This window comes from Tachypleus tridentatus, chromosome 4 (assembly GCF_004210375.1).
Source record: "Tachypleus tridentatus isolate NWPU-2018 chromosome 4, ASM421037v1, whole genome shotgun sequence".
In the NCBI taxonomy this organism is placed as follows: Eukaryota; Metazoa; Arthropoda; class Merostomata; order Xiphosura; family Limulidae; genus Tachypleus; species Tachypleus tridentatus.
Genome location: NC_134828.1, coordinates 110,314,106 through 110,329,637, shown reverse-complemented (window position 1 = coordinate 110,329,637; position 15,532 = coordinate 110,314,106). Strand labels below are relative to the sequence as shown.

Genomic DNA, 15,532 nt, shown 5'->3' with positions numbered 1-15,532 from the left:
AAAACCAGGATATGTTATCTAATATAGTACATAGCACCCTACAACCATGATATGTTATCTAATATAGTACACAGCACCCTACAACCATGATATGTTGTCTAATATAGTACACAGTACCCTACAACCATGATATGTTGTCTAATATAGTACACAGTACACAAGAACCAGGATATGTTATCTAGTATAGTACACAGTACACAAGAACCAGGATATGTTATCTAATATAGTACACAACACACTAATACCAGGATATGTTATCTAGTACATAATCTACCGACCCCACAAGAACCAGGATATGATAGATAGCACATCATATACACTCACAGAACCATGCCATGCTAGCTTGAATGATTCACAAATTGCACACTACATTAGCTATAGGACAGTTGTCTATAATTCACAAATTGCACACTGTATTAGCTATAGGACAGTTTTTAAAGAAATGTTAGGCAGTGTGTTGATATATTATATAGATTTGTTATGTTAGGCAGTGTGTTGATATATTGTATAGATTTGTTATGTCAGGCAGTGTGTTGATATATTGTATAGATTTGTTATGTCAGGCAGTGTGTTGATATATTGTATAGATTTGTTATTTTAGGCAGTGTGTTGATATATTGTATAGATTTGTTATGTTAGGCAGTGTGTTAATATATTGTATAGATTTGTCAGGTCAAGCAGTGTGTTAATATATATTGTATAGATTTGTTATCTTAGGCAGTGTGTTGATATATTGTATAGATATGTTATATTAGGCAGTGTGTTGATATATTGTATAGATTTGTCATGTCAGGCAGTGTGTTGATATATTGTATAGATTTGTTATGTCAGGCAGTGTGTTGATATATTGTATAGATTTGTTATGTCAGGCAGTGTGTTAATATATTGTATAGATTTGTTATGTCAGGCAGTGTGTTGATATATTGTATATATTTGTTATGTTAGGCAGTGTGTTGATATATTGTATATATTTGTTATCTTAGGCAGTGTGTTGATATATTGTATACATTTGTTATGTTAGGCAGTGTGTTGATATATTGTATATATTTGTTATGTCAGGCAGTGTGTTGATATATTGTATAGATTTGTTATGTCAGGCAGTGTGTTGATATATTGTATATATTTGTTATGTTAGGCAGTGTGTTGATATATTGTATATATTTGTTAAGTCAGGCAGTGTGTTGATATATTGTATAGATTTGTTATGTCAGGCAGTGTGTTGATATATTGTATATATTTGTTATGTCAAGCAGTGTGTTGATATGTTGTATATATTTGTTATGTTAGGCAGTGTGTTGATATATTGTATATATTTGTTAAGTCAGGCAGTGTGTTGATATATTGTATAGATTTGTTATGTCAGGCAGTGTGTTGATATATTGTATATATTTGTTATGTCAGGCAGTGTGTTGATATATTGTATAGATTTGTTATGTTAGGCAGTGTGTTGATATATTGTATAGATTGGTTTGAAATGCCCTTCCAGATGTTTACTTTAAAATGTATAATAATATTAAACTTTCATGTTGTAATCATTCTTTTTCGGTAAACGATATAGAGAGACCCGGCATGGCCAGGTGGTTAAGACACTCGACTGGTAATTCGAGGTTCGCGGATTCGAATCCCGGTCACACCAAACATGCTCGCCCTTTCAGCCGTAGGAACGTTATAATATCGGTCAGTCCCATTATTCGTTGGTTAAAGAACAGCTCAACAGTTGGCGGTGGGTGGTGATGACTAGTTGCATTCCCTCTAGTCTTACTCTGCTAAAATAAGGACGGCTAGCGCAGATAGCCCTTGAGTAGCTTTACGCGAAATTCCATAACAAAGAAACAATAAGCTAACGTCTTGAATCCCAAGAAAGAGTCTCTTATGCGACTTGTCTAATAAAAACAGCAAACTTCATAATCGTAGCAACAATATTAACAAAAACATCGTTAAATTTGTTGATGTTTATATGAGATACAGACAATATATTCAATATTTTGTTTGACTCAACGGCCAAAATTGTGAACTGTTATTATGTTGCTACTAACACCAGATGGCGATTTAAAAATTTTACTAAGGCTACGATATAATTCAGTAATGGTAGTTCATTATAGTAAGTGACATGTGGTATCAAACATTTGATGTCAAACGAACAAAAATCAAAATAACCGACCTATCTGTTGCCCTTTTCTAAGCTAATGTATTGAGCTCCGTATTTTTATATTTTATATTTCTAATGAGGTTTCACAATAACGGTGTCAGATGTTGATACCGAAACGTCTCAGAATCCTGTAATCATTTTGTAATAGTCTGTTTTCAAAGCGTTAAATCCATCTCTATGTACTATTTCATAACATAAACGTCTGGGTAAGGTTCTAGACCGTAGGCAACTAAAATATTGAAAGACTTTACTTGATATCCTAACAACTGGAGTACAAACAAAAATTAAAACCGATTTGTTAAAAATTACGTCTATCAAAACCCACCCCATATCAAAACGCGGCCCCCCCAGTGGCTCAGCGGTATGTCTGCGGACTTGCACGCTTAAATCCGGGTTTCGATACCCGTGGTGGGCAGAGCACAGATAGTCCATTGTGTAGCTTTGTGCTTAATTCAAAACAACAACAACAATCGAAACGCGACCCATAACTGTTGAATTTCGTGTTTTCTCAAAATGTTGGTTGTTCAGTGTTCCCCAGCTCTTCCAGTCTATATGAAAATATAGCGTTTTAGAGCACTTTCAACGTACATAGTAAATTTTCAGAAAACATTTTGAAATAGGTGAGTTTACCATTAAGATTTCGATATTTCACCATGTTACTACTCTACACAGCTTTTGGTTTCCTTATGTCATTAAGAATAACCAGCTGATTCCCTTAAAATAAAGAACCACGAGAAGAATTTTAACATGTTTAAGAGAAATTAATACACTTAAAAACACTTTTCACATTTAGACAAGGGATTTATTCAGATTTCTTAACAATCCCTTTGGAAAAACACACTTGACAGCTTTACCATTGGTTAATAAGAGATTTAAAACTGAATTGTCTCTACTATCGAAAATATATTTTGAGGTTTAGGCTAATGTATAAAAAAAAACTTCCTTGTTAGCTAAGAAATATAATACACATTTCTCATGCAGCTATAATATTCTGTCTTAGTTACTCATTGTATGTTTCCACTGCATGACTTCTTATTGGATTCGTATATTAGGGTTAGTAAATATGGTACTGTTTTAGTTAAGAAAGGAATTTTTCTTATAACAATAATTGAAAGTTACTATATAATATAATATAATATAATATAATATAATATAATATAATATAATATAATATAATATAATATAATATAATATAATATAATATAATATAATATAATATAATATAATATAATATAATATAATATAATATAATATAATATAATATAATATAATATAATATAATATAATATAATATAATATAATATAATATAATATAATATAATATAATATAATATAATATAATATAATATAATATAATATAATATAATATAATATAATATAATATAATATAATATAATATAATATAATATAATATAATATAATATAATATAATATAATATAATATAATATAATATAATATAATATAATATAATATAATATAATATAATATAATATAATATAATATAATATAATATAATATAATATAATATAATATAATATAATATAATATAATATAATATAATATAATATAATATAATATAATATAATATAATATAATATAATATAATATAATATAATATAATAATGTCAAGGAGCTATAAGAAGTACATCATTCTTAATAGTCAAGCCGTTTAGTCTGGTTTTGACTCCTAACTTAACGTACTGGGAAGTTATGAAACTAAGCAACATGTGACCTGTGTTCCAGGATACCAGCTTTTTCAGAACGAGAAAATATCTGTTGACTCTTTGAGAAACTCCCTAAACGACAAACGAAGGAACGGTGAGTTTGTTTAACTCGGATAATCATTTTCTCTTTTTTTTTTGGTATTTCAAATTAGTTAAACTTTAGAAATTCCCAATTGGAAGACAGTTTATTAGGCCACGCTATTGGATACCTTGCTGGTAGTTCATTTATATCACACAAATAAAACATACTTGATTACTTAATGAACTGTAACAATATTAGTAAAAATTATTCGTTAAGTTTATGTTTATCTCAGGTTATTACAGGTTCATATTTCATCTATAAACCAGCATGTAAGTTATTTTGGTGATTGGGACTTAGGTCATTAGGTTCATGGAAAGGTGTACAGAGGTTGAGTACGTTATATTAAATAAAGAAATCGACAATTCGTATGACCACCACAGCCGCTATGAGTTTGTGGTGGAACAGGATGTATCAGAACTATATTTTGACGGTGTTTGGCATTACTTAGATAATGTGATGACACCGAAAATTCATAGCCTTAGGTGAGGTATGTGACAACCCCTTTCGACAGAAAATAAACTCAGATCATAATAATATGTCCAAATGGAGGATTTATGGTTTCCAAAACGGGAATATTTCATTTAGTTAATGGACTTTCATTATACATGAATATGTATCAATTTAGGGAGCAAGGAAAATCGAGATAAAGATATGAACCAATTCGTATCCTATCATTGGTAAACAAAGTAGTCGATAAGCTGGTGGTGGGTGTTGTTTGTTAGTTCTATTCTCCATACCATATCACTTCAAAATTATTGTCGACTACTGGAGATAGCCACTGTGGAAGACAGCCTAAATATCTGAAACAAACAAAGAAAGATCGCATATTATCCACATATTGCAATAAAATTACTTTCCTTTACTACGTAAAACCTTAAAATTTTATTGGTGGATCAGTGTTTTGCTCATATTACTGACAATGAAACAACTGCAAATTTTATTTCGTTCTGTAACAAAGAATAGTTGTTTACAAACCTATGAATACCTACCTGATAAATTTCACTTAAATAGTATTGGCAAAACAAAAAAGAAATAAGAGAACTGAGAACGTAGTTCTAAAAATATCGGTTTGTTTTAATATACAGCAATTGAAAATTGTCTTTATTGAACATACAATAACGTATTCGAAATAATTAACTGATTTCGTGTTCGAATTCTATACGAACCAAACGCAAATATATTTTAATACGCTAAGAACAATACACTTTATAATAACGTTTATTACAAATTATGATTTATATACCAACGTTTTACCAACTTAAAAGTCACAAACAACGCTGTATATATGTTCGTGTTTACACAGCTGTTGGAGAGTGAAACTGATTCTAGTAACTACTGGGTCTTCCATCCGCTCTGGAACTGAACAGTTTTACTAACATTACGAATATAACTTATCAGTTCTTCAGTACCCATTTAAAAATATACAGGCAGAAATGAATAATTACTACGTGTAAACGACTGTCTTTACGTTTACTGCTCGCAGATTTTGAAATGTAATAATAATACTACGTATACAACGAATTTAGTTTTAGAGTCTCACTTTACGACGACACTAGCCCAAAACTACTGTTTTATATCCTCTGGATTAGTTTTCCGTCTTCAAACAGAGTGGTCCCCAGCTAGTACAGTAGTAAGTCTTCGGGCTTAAAACGCTAAAATCAGGGGTTCGATTTCTCTCGATGGACTCACGAGATAGCCCGATGTGGCTTTGCTTAAAAGAAAACACCCCTCAGACACAGTGAACAGGTTTTCCTTTCTTTTTTCTTAAGAAATGCAGGTAACATTCTCAGAACCACGTGTATGCTCACATATTCCACTTATAATTGTACTGATAGAACGCTGATCTTACATCAACTAATGCTAATATTGATATATTATAAAAAATATTAGTAGAAACGTTTTCTACATTCACACCATTTTCTTGTGGAATGTATGGTGCGACAAGCTCTCCAGTTTTCACGTTAATTAATTCGTACAGATTTGTTTGTTTCTTTTTAGCGTCGTAAATCCGTAGACTTACCCTTGTACTAATGGAAGGCTAAAGGAACATGAGGACAGCTTGTGGTGCTAATTGGAGTTAAATAGATGTATGATCTTTTGTTTGTTTGTTTTTTTGAATTTCGCGCAAAGCTGCACGAGGGCTATCTGTGCTGGCCGTTCCTAATTTTGGAGTGTAAAACCAGATCGATGGCAGCTAGTCACCACTACCCAATGCCAACTCTTGGGCTACTCTTTTACCAACAAATAGTGGAATTGACCGTCACATTATAACGCTCCCACGACTGAAAGAACGAACATGTTTGGGATGACGGGGATTCGAACCCTCGACTCTCAGATGACGAGTCGAGTACCTTAACTACCTGCTATGCCGAACGAGGTTCAAGTAGAGTTTAGAAATGTTTAGAAACCCCATAACCAGAGCGCTTCCGCAAGGTCCACTTTTCTATAGCGCTCCGGTTATGGTTTTTTTTTTTATCCATTTCTTTCAAATTATTATTATAAATACCAGCATTTGAAACTAATGACTTTGCTAATAAACCTTAGATTATTATAGAATGAGTGTTCGTTCTTTTAACATTTCTAATGAGTATCTGATCTTTGTTTAATTTCACAAAATGACGCTTCCGCGACTGTGACGTAGAGCTAACTTCTTTTTCCGCTTAGTTTAACTGAATCAGGACGATTACCAACTACCATAAGGTTTTCAAATTATTATTTTATTTTATAAATTACAGTCTTCATATATTTACAAAATTATTTTACATAATTGGCAGCGCAGTGGTATGCGAAGTTACACTGCTAGAAACTGAGTTTCAATACCCGTGGTGGGCAGAGCAAAGATAGCCCTTAGCAAATTTTGTTTCCTTAATAACAAACAATGTAACTGATAGGTTCGTACTGTATTCAAATCTCATTAATTAACGAGAAATACTTGAGATACTTTAAAATTTAAAGAAAGACAAATGGATATCACATTACGACGTTTTTGTTGCTGATCTAAAATGTTGCACAAATGTTCTATTCTATGTACCATTAAGTCGTCATGATGACGCATTTTAATAGTATCGTCTTTTTATCCGAAAAATTTGAAAAAAAACGAAGTTGACAAGTTCTACTTTATAACACGAAACTATTACAAATCTTCTTAAAATATATTTCAATAAATGACATCTAAGTTAGAAACTGACTTTTCCAAAACTTGTAGCCTTAAAGAATCTTATAACTGCAAATGCGAAAATTTATAATTGATACTAATTTGAATATTATTCCAATAAATCCAATCATTTTTTTTAAGATTTAAACTTGATAATTATGTGCGTTGTAAAACGGCAAAGTAAAAAAAAACACTACAAAAAACGCGATAAAATCTTTCAATGTTTTAAGATTCTCAAATGAAGGAAAATTTAACCAGGGTATGTCGCTTATCTTTATATTATAATGTTGTTTCTATGTTCGAATTATTTTATCTTGAAACTAAGAGAAGATCCCTGAAATTTAGGTTCACAAACACATGTATCAGCAGGCGGATATATACCATCATTCTCTTCAGAAACAAACCTTAATCTCTCCTTGTTACGAAAATCAGTTTCACTCTCCAACAGCTGTGTAAACATGAACATATATACAGCTTTGTATGTGACTTCGATTGTCTTTCAAATAAACCTAAAATTATGTGGTCGTAAGATTGTTGTTATCATGATAGCAGTTATACGGTACAAATTTCTTATCTTACTTTTGATTCTTTTTTAAAATAAAGTTGCCCAAAATTAATCAGGGAAAAAAATGAGTTAGTCCCTAATCCCTGGGTAAAATCCACGTTAACTTTATTACTATTTATATAGATAAGAATGCAAACGAATTTAGGTTTTACTCTGTTGTTCCTAAAACGTGTCTTAAAATACTCTGATATTCAGTTATTCAGAGAAAGTAAGTTAGTCTATAAACAGCTGTTTAGACAGTAGTAGGTAATCTCATCTCTCTTTCTTATCTTCTGTAAACTTTGATAAAATATTCTGGTAACAAGTTCAGTAGAAAGAAATAGAACATGGAAAAATGAACAACCATATTGAAAGAAGAACATAGCATTTTATGGCTCGTTCTAGTTCCCTTTCGTTCAAACTTGGAAATTTCGTGGTAATAAATTTTTTTAAAGAATAGAGTATGTTTTTTTCATGGAAAGCTTTATGGCAAGGTATAGATACAACTTCACACCTTCTGCTAGCTCACTTTAAACTAGCCTTTTTAAAATTATCTATAACATTATTAGGAAATTCGAATGAATACATTAATTAACGAATATCTTTATTAACAATCTAGGCATATCAAACACGAAAAATCCGTGTGTCTGCCTGTTTGTCCGTTATCTAACTATTCCTAGGCTGCTGAGCCAATCCCAACCAAATGTTGTACAGAGTGGCCCGTAAGTCCTTACCCATCCATATGTCTTGTGTATCTGTGTGCTGTCCCTCATTCTCGCTGCATAATATTATGTGACGCCATGTTCTGTGAGACATTTTCCTCAACATACCAGGGGTTATTTTTCCAATTGCCGCGGTAACAGCTGCCTTCAACTCGTCATTAGTATTATAACATGGTTTAGACACAATGTGGATGGGTAGGGACTTACGGGCCACCCTGTAGGATGACAGTTTGATACAATGGGCATATTATTTTGGGTTCATCCATCTATTAATTTTATTGAGCATTGATTGCCTTTGACGTAAATTAATTTTAACTACATTCACAGATGGCGTCTGTTCTTGCACCAAAATTAAAAAAAAAGTATTAAATTGTTAATAACACGACACAAACAAAGTGCGGGAGAAAACAGACAAACATTTTATATATCTCAGAGAGTACACTAGCACACTGAAGAGAGGAACACGATGAAAACAAACACGCTACTATTGCAATAATACATAAACTCAGCTTAAGTTATTGCTCCGATAAACCACTCTAAGGCCATTTCTTGAATTATGCTCACTTTCTACTTTGACCCATGACCTTTAAACTTCCGCCTGTAAGACACTTCTGCGGCTATTAGTTAATCACATGAAACATTGTAGAAGGACATTAGCAGTTGGGTGTGAAAGGTTGGTACCAGAAAATATCTCTACTGCCATCACGTTAACCACTGTCTCATAATACAAAAGTTACCCTGACCATCACACAGTGCATACAACGATTCAAGTATGTAAATAAGTTATTAAGTGTTGTACAAAAGTTTTGGTAATAATGATTACTGTAATGATATGTTATGGTTTTAATATACTGACTGAGTGTTAGGATATTTTGTTATTTGTCATAGAATCTATCATTACATTTTTTTTTAAGTTCGTAACGCAGAAAATGTATTGATACATCAGTTTGTTAGCTTATCACATTAGTTTGATACTGTTTGTCTTAACATTAGACACGTGCCTTCCGCTAGTACAGCGGCATGTCTAGGGACTTACAACGCTAAAATCAGGGGTTCCATTCCCCACGGGGGGCTCAGCAGATAGTCCAATGTGGCTTGGCTATAAGAAAACACACATAACATTAACTATTATTATATATTTTGGTTAATATTCAGTACAACATATTTTAGTTGTTTTAATTTTAAAAACACGAGTTTCTATTGGCTGTCAGAACGTTGTTGTTTATGCCCTTAATTCTGTTAGGCCGGATTGATTGATACATGAGGTACACAATTATAAAATGTCACAGTGTAAAACATTTAAACTTACATAAAATAAGAACATACGCATTAACAAGGTTCGGCATGGCCAGCTGGTTAAGGCACTCGACTCGCAATCCTAGGGTCGTGGATTCGAATCCCCGTCAAACCAAACGTAGTCGCCCTTTCAGCTGTGGGGGCATTATAATGTGACGGTCAATTCTACTATTCGTTGGTAAAAGAGTAGCCCAAGAGTTAGCGGTGGGTGGTGATGACTAGCTGTCTTTTCTCTAGTCTTACGCTGCTGAAATAGAGATGGCTAGCACAGATAGCCCTCGAGTAGCTTTGTGCGAAATTCTAAAACAAACAAATAAACACAGATAGCCCTCGTGTACTTTTGCACGAAATTAAAAACAAACCAAAATTAAACGCTTGTGATATGCGTGTAAGTAACGATGAATATGTAATCACCACTTTTGAGAATTATCTTCTTACAATATTTACGAGTAAAAAAGACACATTTGGAAATTATAAAGTATTGGAACAATCTGCAAAATTTGTTTTTTTTTCAAAGGTGGCGGTGTTCAGGATCTAATAGATAACTGAGTTTAACATTATTTAATATTGATATGTTACATTCTACTCGAGTGATTTGAAGGTATCTTCTTTGTACGCGTAGAGTATCAGCAACCGTTTTATAACCATAGATATTTCAAGACATAAACCAAAACGAGTTAACATGAAATTAAAATAAAATAAAAATACGCTGCACATTAAAAAAAGTATTCTAGGATTCTATAACGTGGGATTTTAAAAATGTATCCTAGGTTTTGGAGGTGACTGCATAGTTGCGGGAGGTGACTGCATAGTCTCACATGAGAAAATTAGAAATTAGAGAGAGGTATGTGGGTTCTTTGTTTTGTTTTTTTTTTAATTTCGCGCAAAGCTACTCGAGGGCTATCTGCGCTAGCCGTCTCTAATTTAGCAGTGTAAGACTAGAGGGAAGACAGCTAGTCATCACCACCCACCGCCAACTAACTCTTGAGCTACTCTTTTACCTACGAATAGTGGGATTGACCGTCCCATTATAACGACCTCACGGCTGAATGGGCGAACATATTTGGTGTGACGGGGATTCGAACCCGGGACCCTCAGATTACGTGTCGAACACCTTAACACACTTGGCCATGCCAGGCCTTATGTGAGTGCTCAAGCCCACAACGCCCCACATCTATGTCACTCTTCACTGTCTGCAGATAGTTGTGAGAAGATGATTTTTCTCCGAAGGTAGAATAGAAAAAGATAAACGTAAAAAGATGAAAAAGGAAAAGATACATGTATGTATAGTTCTTACATCTCTTGTAATCTGTCATGTTCAGACAATTAATCATCATCTGTAATTTGTTAGAATGACTCTTACAAGTAATCTTTCTCTTCACAAGACATTTGTTTAGTTATTAACCATTAGCAGGAAACAACAAATCATTCAGTTTGTCAATCAGTTAGCATTATTATTTTAATAGTGTATTTCAAGGGTTGTATTACATACATTATTCCCCTATTACAAACTACATGAGATCATATTATTCTAAAAATTATTTCCAATGTCAATATTTTTAAACCACACGTTGTAGAAATAACACACCAGTGCCATAAATATTCCAATAAAGTCTCTAGAATAATATACGTCAGAGAAATTAATATCCATTTCTAAACCACTACAGCCGGTCTAAAGAATAACCTTCTCGGACTCAGATAAACACAAAATAATAAAGTTGTCTGATTTTAGTACAGTGTATTTTAATATGTTCTATTACGTTGTGTACGGCTACAATCTCATGGATTTATTTTCTCTACGTTTTTCGCATTCCAAATCAAACATATTAGAATATTAGTACACTCGTAATACAAACTGTCTGTTTCTAAGCCTAATGAACAATAAACGCGAATTTGTTTCAGTGATTGTCAACTAAAAAAAAACAAAAAAACATATTGTTGTTTTACTTCCTAGTATTGTTGTTTTACTTCCTAGTATTGTTGTTTTACTTCTAGTATTGTTGTTTTACTTCCTAGTATTGTTGTTTTGAGTTCCATTTTACTTATATCATTAGGAGGTTCTTTTCAACGACAACCACGTTAAGAAGCTATTCTGAGTTTTAAGTTGTATATATTTGTTTGTACATGCAGGTGGACTTCCTAATGATCCGTTGGGTATCGGCAACACCTATACTAATCAGTTTCCTTCTTCTGAAAACAACTTAATGGAACCAGGTAATTATTGTTCAAAGAGTAATACTAACAGTTTGTACTCAACTGAAAATATTAAGCATTCTAAAAGTCGTTGCCTTCTGGCGTTTGTTTGCTTGTTCGTTTGGAATTTGGTCCAATGCTGCACGAGGGCTATCTGCGCTAGCAGTCCTTAGTTTAGCAGTGTAAGACTAGAGGGAAGGCAACTAGTCATCACCACCCACCGCCAACTCTCGGGCTACTCTTTTTTACCAACGAATAGTGGGATTGACTGTAACATTATGACGACCCCACGGCTGAAAGGGCGAACATGTTTGGTGCTACGGGGATTCGTTATTTTACTTCCTAGTATTTTTATTTTGAGTTCCATTTTACTTATATCATTATAATATTTTACCTTTAAAATTACCTTTCTTCAATGACCACAAAAAATTATTTAAAAAAAAATACCCATTAATATTTCGTTACCACCCAGACCGCTAATTGTCCAATATTTGACCGCAAATACGAATAAAAAATTCTGCAAACAAGGGAATCTAAACCCACTTTGTATTTTCATTAAAACCTCGACATAAAGATCTAAACTGCTGGCACTCTTACTTGGGAATAGATAAGGAATAGAAACACGCAAACTTGCACAAAAAAAGCATTGAAAATAGATTGTTATAGAAACAAGGACATTATTTTGTATATGACATATCCTGTGCATTGCTTACCGTTACGAACATCATCTGGTATTATACCTGTTAAATAACACCTGTGTCTCCTGTGTCGTTTTACCACCAGTTATAATTTATTGCTAATAATCAATAAATCCGTATTTTCTTACAGTAAAACAGAAGTTTTGACGTCAAACATAATGAAAACTAGTTGCTTCAAATGTCATTGCTAATTTTGTCTCGTAAAAATTTTTCATAAATACCTTTATTGTGTAGAAAACAACTATATTTTAACCATACTGATTATCCATGTATTATGTGTTTATACACCATTTTTGTCCTCATTTAAAAAACATCACCTAATTATTTTTACTAATTTTAACACTACCTGTGTCATATTTAATATTTGAAACACATCACCTTGAACACAAGCGTCGTTTGGGACTTAAACGTCACCAACAACTGACTTATCATTTTAAATATCTACACTGCCAATTTAACTATCATCTTAAAACATAACTAATAGTTTAAAAATCACTGATACTAATTGTTTTTCTGTAACTTTAAACATATACATTCATTTTACTGATCTAAGTATCACCTCAATCTTATTTTCAATTTCAAAGATTTTTCCAAGTTGTTCATGTTTTAAACATGATCTCGAACACTATTTTCCATTTTTAAACACGACTTATATCTCTTCTTTTACAGTTATTAAAACCAATCTTTAACCGTCTTAATGTTAGGGTAGTTAAGGTAGTTAAGGCATACGTCTCGTAATCCAAGGGTCGAGGAATTGAATCTCCGTCGCACCAAACATGCTCGCCCTTTCAGCCGTGGGGCGTTATAATGTGACGGTCAATCCCACTTTTGGTTGGTTAAAGAGTAGCCCAAGAGTTGGCGGTGGGTGGTGATGACTAGCTGCCTTCGTGTAGGTTTGCACGAAATTCAAAAACAAACAGATTAACCTTCGGTGTGTAGTACAACCTGTAGGATAATTATTCTGATATTTTGAACATCTGTAATTTATTTTAAAACACAATTAAAACTTACGTTAATGTTATAAACAACACATACATCTACTTTACGTTTTAAACACCATTAACGTTTACTTCAGTGTTATAAACAACATATACAGTCATGTGAAAAGTTAGGACCAATGAAAGTCTGTGTATTTTTGTAACAGTTTTGGATACATGGATATTTAGTTAGTTAGTTATCACCATTATATTCCATCAAAGAACATATGGCCGCAATCGCTTGCGGATTCTTCAACAGGTATTTAAGTGAGTAGTTTGTTAGCCCGCTGCACCGAGCCGTTTCTAATTTAGCAGTGTAAGACCAGAGGAAAGACAGCTAGTCATCACCACCCACCGCCACCTCTTGGGCTACTCTTTTACCAACGAATAGTGGGATTGACCGACACAATATAACGCCCCCACGGCTGAAACGGCGAGCATGTTTAGCGCGACGCGGGTGCGAACCCGCGACCCTCGGATTACGAGTCGCACGCCTTACGCGCTTGGCCATGCCAGGCCATATAGATATAAAATCTCAATATTTAAAATACTGAGAGATTATAGGAATATAACTAAAGAATTAAAACTGAAGAAAAGACTTTTCAAAATCTTCTGTAAATGTTATTCTACAAAAATGCATATTCTAACTGAGGAAAAAGTTAGGACACCCTACCCCTAATAGCTAGCGTTACCCCCTTTGGTTGAAATAACTGTAATGAGGCGCTTCTTGTAGCCATCTACAAGTCTCTGACATCGGTCTGAAGAAAATTTGCCCTACTCTTCAATGCATAATTCTGTCAGCTGTGAGATGTTTGAGGGGTTTCTTGCATGTACAGCCCGTTTCAAGTCACCCAACAGCATCACAATGGGATTAAGATATGGACTTTGACTCGGCCATTCCAGGACTCTCCATTTCTTAGTTTTCAGTCAGTCCTTGGTGGATTTACTGGTATGTTTTGGGTCATTGTCGTGTTGCAGGGTTCAGTTTCGCTTCAGCTTTAATTCTCGTACAGATTGTCTCACATGATCCTCAAGCACCCTCTGATACATAGTAGAATTCATGGTGGATTCTACGATTGTGAGCTGTCCAGGTCCAGCTGCAGCAAAGCAGCCCCAAACCATGACACTTCTACCTCCATGCTTCACAATTGGTATGAGGTTCTTTTCTGGAATGCTGCATTTGGTTTACGCCAAACATGTCCTCTGTTCTGGTGTCCAAATAATTCAATTTTGGACTCATCTGTCCAAAGAACATTATTCCAGAAGTCCTGGTCTTTGTTTACATTCTCTCTGGCAAACTTCAGTCTGGCCTTGATGTTTCTCTTAGAGAGAAAAGGTTTCCTCCTTGCACACCTCCCATGCAAGTTAAACTTGTGCAGTCTCTTTCTGATTGTAGAGGCATGCACTTTCACATCAACAGTAGCCAGAGTCTGCTGTAGGTCCCGTGATGACATGTTAGGGTGTTGGAGACCTCTTGAAGCATCTTGCGATCTGCTCTCGGGGTGAATTTGCTTGGACGACCAGATCTGGGCATGTTAGCAGTTGTTTTGAAAGCCCTCCACTTGTTGACTATTTTCCGGACAGTGGAATGGCTGATTTCAAAAATTTGGGATCTTTTTTAAATCCCTTATCAGACTCATAAGCTGCTACAATTTTCTTTCTGAAGGCCTCAGACAACTCTTTTGCTCTCACCATGGTTGTCACTCTCACTTCAACAGTCAGGAGCACACCAAACTAAATGTCTGAGGTTTAAATAGAGTAAGCCTCATTCAAAATGCTGAGTAAAGATCTTCTAATCATGTGCACCTGGTGTGATACACCTGTGTGTGAGTTGAGCCATTTAAAGTGGGAATAAATGGGGGTGTCATAACTTTTTCCTCAGTTAGAATATGCATTTTTGTAGAATTACATTTACAGAAGATCTTGAAAAGTCTTTTCTTCAGTTTTACTTGTTTAGTTATATTCCTATAGTCTCTCAGTATTGTTAAAATT

The 15,532-nt window shown here is 33.8% G+C and overlaps 1 protein-coding gene across 3 annotated transcripts in view; it reads left to right on the top strand.

The window, feature by feature from the left end:
* LOC143249877 (lachesin-like) overlaps window positions 1-15,532 on the top strand; it is a 275,716-nt gene that overhangs the window by 250,499 nt on the left and 9,685 nt on the right. For 2 of the 3 annotated variants that reach the window (XM_076500467.1, XM_076500464.1), the window contains exons 8-9: window positions 3,894-3,968; window positions 11,803-11,886. In XM_076500467.1, the coding sequence (XP_076356582.1) occupies window positions 3,894-3,968; window positions 11,803-11,886 (159 nt within the window). The remainder of the gene's footprint in view (window positions 1-3,893; window positions 3,969-11,802; window positions 11,887-15,532) is intronic. The other variant, XM_076500466.1, reaches the window with a different exon arrangement.